The following is a 3,827-nucleotide window of genomic DNA, read 5'->3' on the forward strand; positions in this document are numbered from 1 at the left end:
CCAAAAAAAAACCCCCAAAACCCCACCAAAAACCACCAAAACCCATCAAAAAAACCCAACAAAAAAACCACCAAAAACAACTGAAACCCCATCAAAAACAACCAAAAACCCACCAAAAATCACCAAGAACCCACCAAAAACAACCAAAAAACCCCACAAAAATCCAAAAAAATCCCATAAAACAGAAAAAACTACAAAAAAACCATCAAAAACCCACCAAAACCCACAAAAAAAACCCAAAATCCCACAAAAAACCCGCCAAAGACCCACCAAAAACCACCAAAACCCCACCAAAAACCCACAAAAATCCACCAAAAAAACCACCAAAAACCCCCCAAAACCCCACCAAAAACCCCCAAATCCCACCAAATCCCCCAAACCCCATAAATCGGAAGCAGCAGAACCCAAAAATTTTGGGGGAAAATCCCAAAAAGTCCTGGGGGGGTGCGGGGGAGGAGCAGCGAAAACGAACAAAGAACGAAAACACGGAACGGATCCGACGGAGCCGGAATGGGCGGTGAAATTCCGGAAAATTCTGGAAAATTCCGGAAAATTCCGGAAAATTCTGGAAAATTCCGTGTGTTCTGCATGCAACGGCGGCACCAACGTCCGCCCGCACTTCCCTTGCCATTTTTTGTGGGGTTTTGATTTTTTTTATTTCTTTTTTCCCCACTTTTTTGTGTTTTTAATTCGAAGTTAATTTTTTGCCATTTGTTGATTTTTTTCCCCACTGTTTTTGCATTTTTTTCAACAAAAATTCTTCAAAATTTTCATTTTTTTCTCATTTTGTTGATTCTTTCCCCCACCATTCTTTCCATTTTTTAAAGTGAATTCTTCAAAATTAATTTTTTGTCCTCATTTTTTCTTTCTTCCCCCACTGTTTTTGCCATTTTTAAAAGGTCCTGGAAGGGAAACGGTGCAGAATCTCTCAGTACTTGCTAAGGCTGTACCCAAAAAACAATGGTGGGGAATTTTTTTAACGTTCCTTCCAAATTCTCCTCAATTTTTCTTTTTTTTCTCATTTAATTATTTGTTCCTCAATGGTGGGGTTTTAGTTTTTTTGTACACTCCAAATTTTTCAATACCCTGCAAGAAGAAAACAACCAAAAAAAACCAAAAAAAAACCCCAAATACCAAAAAAACAACAAAAGAGAACCAAAAACCCAACGGTGGGGGTGTTTTTCTTTTTAATGATCCGAATTTTTCAATGCCCTACAAGAAAAAAACAACCAAAAAAAACCAAAAAAAAACCAAAACCCCCCCCAAAAAAACCCAAAAAAGTAACAAAAACTGCTTTTCAGTGGGGAAAATTTCCAATGCTAACGACCTTAGGTCCTGGAAGGGGAATGGTGCAGATTCTCTCAGTACTCGCTGAGGCCGTACTGAAAAAACAACGGTGGGGGAGTTTGTTTTTCTTTTAATGCTCGGAATTATTGAATAATTTGAAAGAACAGAACAAAAATAAAAGCAAAACCAAAATCAACAAAAGAAAACCCAACAAAAACCCAATGGTGGGGGTGTTTTTTTTTGTTTTAACGCTCTGAATTATTCGATACCCAGCAAGAAAAAAACAACAACAAAAAAAACCCAAAAAAAAAGAAAAAAAATAGCAAAAACTTTTTTTTCAGTGGGGAAAATTACCAATTGCTAACAACCTTAGGTCCTGGAAGGGGAACGGTGCAGATCTCTCAGTACTCACTGAGGCCGTACCACTCGGGCCCGGTTTTGCCCCCCTGTGCCAGGCGCCCCCAGAGCTCGGCCCCGCGGCCCTGCGGCCCCAGCAGCAGCCGCCCCAGCGCCTGGTTCTTGGTGCTGCGGTCGAAGGCGATCACCAGGAACTCCACGCTCAGCTGGGACAGCAAATCCACCGGGATCTCGTAGGTGAAGGATTCGTTAAACACCGGGTTCAGAGTGCACTTCTTGACGTGGGTCTTCTTCTTGGCGATGCGCTTGCGGCCGTAGTAAATGTTCACCTTCACATACGGGTCTGCGGGGAAAAAAGAAAACTTATATCATTATTTTAAGAATTTTTTGTATATTTTATACTTATTATTATATATTTTACAGGTATTTTTGTATGTTTTATGGTATTTTTATGGTAGATTTTATAAGGCGCTTGCGGCCGTAGTACACGTTCACGTTCACGTACGGGTCTGGGGGGAAAATGGGAATTTTGTCATTATTTTTATGGATTTTAGATTTTTTTTTTTATTTTATAGGTATTTTTATATATATTTTTATGTATTTTATAGGTATTTTTATAGTAGATGTTATAATGCGCTTGCGGCTGTAGTACACGTTCACCTTCACGTACGGGTCTGTGGGGGAAAAAGAGGGGATTTTGTCTTTATTTTTATGGATTTTGTACATATTTTGAATATATTTTATAGAATTTTTATGTATTTTATAGGTATTTTTGTTTATTTTATAGGTTTTTGATGCATTTTATAGGTATTTTTATAATGGATTTTATAATGCGCTTGCGGTCGTAGTACACGTTCACCTTCACGTACGGGTCTGAGACGGAAAAAAGGAGGGGAATTTTGTCTTTATTTTTATGGATTTTATAATTCTTTAAATATATTTTATAAATTTATACATTTTATAGATATTTTTATATATTTTATGGATATTTTAATCTATTTTATAGATATTTTTATCTATTTTATAAATAGACCCCATTAACCCCATACAACCCCCCCAACCCCTCCAATCCACAACCCCATAAAATCCCCTCAAACCCCAAACCCCTCCATCCAAAACCCATTTTAAAAAACCCCATAAATTTAAAATTTAGGATTTTTTTCCCCAAAATTCAATTTGGGGTAAATACTTTCTACCTGAGAGGCCGCTGATGTCCATGCGGGGCAAGTGCCGGGCTTTGAGCACCACCACGGTCATCCTCTGTGCCACGGGCTGGTAGGACAGGGACACCTGCAGCTCGCCCCTGCTCAGGCATTTCTGGGAAAAATTAAAAATAAATTTAAAAAAAATTTAAAATTGGGTGATTTTTGGGAAAAAATTGGGGGAAAAACGAGAAAAAAATGGGGAAATGAGCGCCAGGATGTTCCCCCAGCACAGTCATCCTTTGTGCCACGGGCTGGCAGGACAAGGACACCTGCAGCTCGCCCCTGCTCAGGCATTTCTGGGGAAAAAAATAAAAATTTAATCATTTTGGGGTTAAAAATGGAAAAAATTGGGAAAAAAATAAAAAAAAATGGGGGAAAAATGAGAAAAAAAATGGGGAAATGAGCCCCAGGATGTTCCGAAATCAGAGCTGGAAACAAAACCAGTCCTAGAGATAAAACCAGACCTGGAAATAGAAAGGAGTTGAGGAGCACAAATTTCACTCATTTTTCACTGATTTTTCACTGATTTTTGATGACTGAGGAGCCCAAATATCACCGATTTTTGGTGGCTCAGGAACCTAAATTTCACTGATTTTTGGTGACTCATGAACCCAAATTTCTCCCATTTTTGATGACCAAGAAGACCAAATTTCTGATTTTTCACTGATTTTTCACTGATTTGTGGTGACTTAGGAGCCCAAATTTCACGGATTTTTGGTGACTGCGGAGCCCAAGTTTTGCTGATTTTTCACTGGTTTTTCACTGATTTTTGATCACCAAGGAGCCCAAATTTCACCAATTTTTGACAACTGACGATTTCTTTCACCCCCAATTTTTAAACCATGCAAACCCAAAAAAAACCCCAAATTCTCTGACCTGCACATTCCTCTTGACAATATCCCTGGTGATGTGCACCTTTCCAGTGCTGGGATCCACCCCGAGCAAGGGCACCACCACCTCCCCGATCACATCATCGCG

At 39.1% G+C, this 3,827-nt stretch overlaps 1 protein-coding gene across 1 annotated transcript; it reads right to left on the reverse strand.

Moving 5' to 3' along the window:
• Positions 1-1,653: 1,653 nt before the first annotated feature.
• On the reverse strand, positions 1,654-3,824 carry LOC130588392 (synaptotagmin-11-like; the record flags this gene model as incomplete). The annotated part of the gene is made up of 4 exons (XM_057389319.1): positions 1,654-1,973; positions 2,305-2,318; positions 2,838-2,961; positions 3,726-3,824. Coding segments are annotated over 4 exons (522 nt in total), but the record flags the coding sequence as incomplete, so codon positions are not given.
• Between the last annotated feature and the right edge of the window lie 3 nt (positions 3,825-3,827).

This window comes from Malurus melanocephalus, unplaced genomic scaffold (genome assembly GCF_030028575.1).
Source record: "Malurus melanocephalus ecotype Western Australia unplaced genomic scaffold, MMel_1.1 scaffold_4765, whole genome shotgun sequence".
NCBI classification, from domain to species: domain Eukaryota; kingdom Metazoa; phylum Chordata; class Aves; order Passeriformes; family Maluridae; genus Malurus; species Malurus melanocephalus.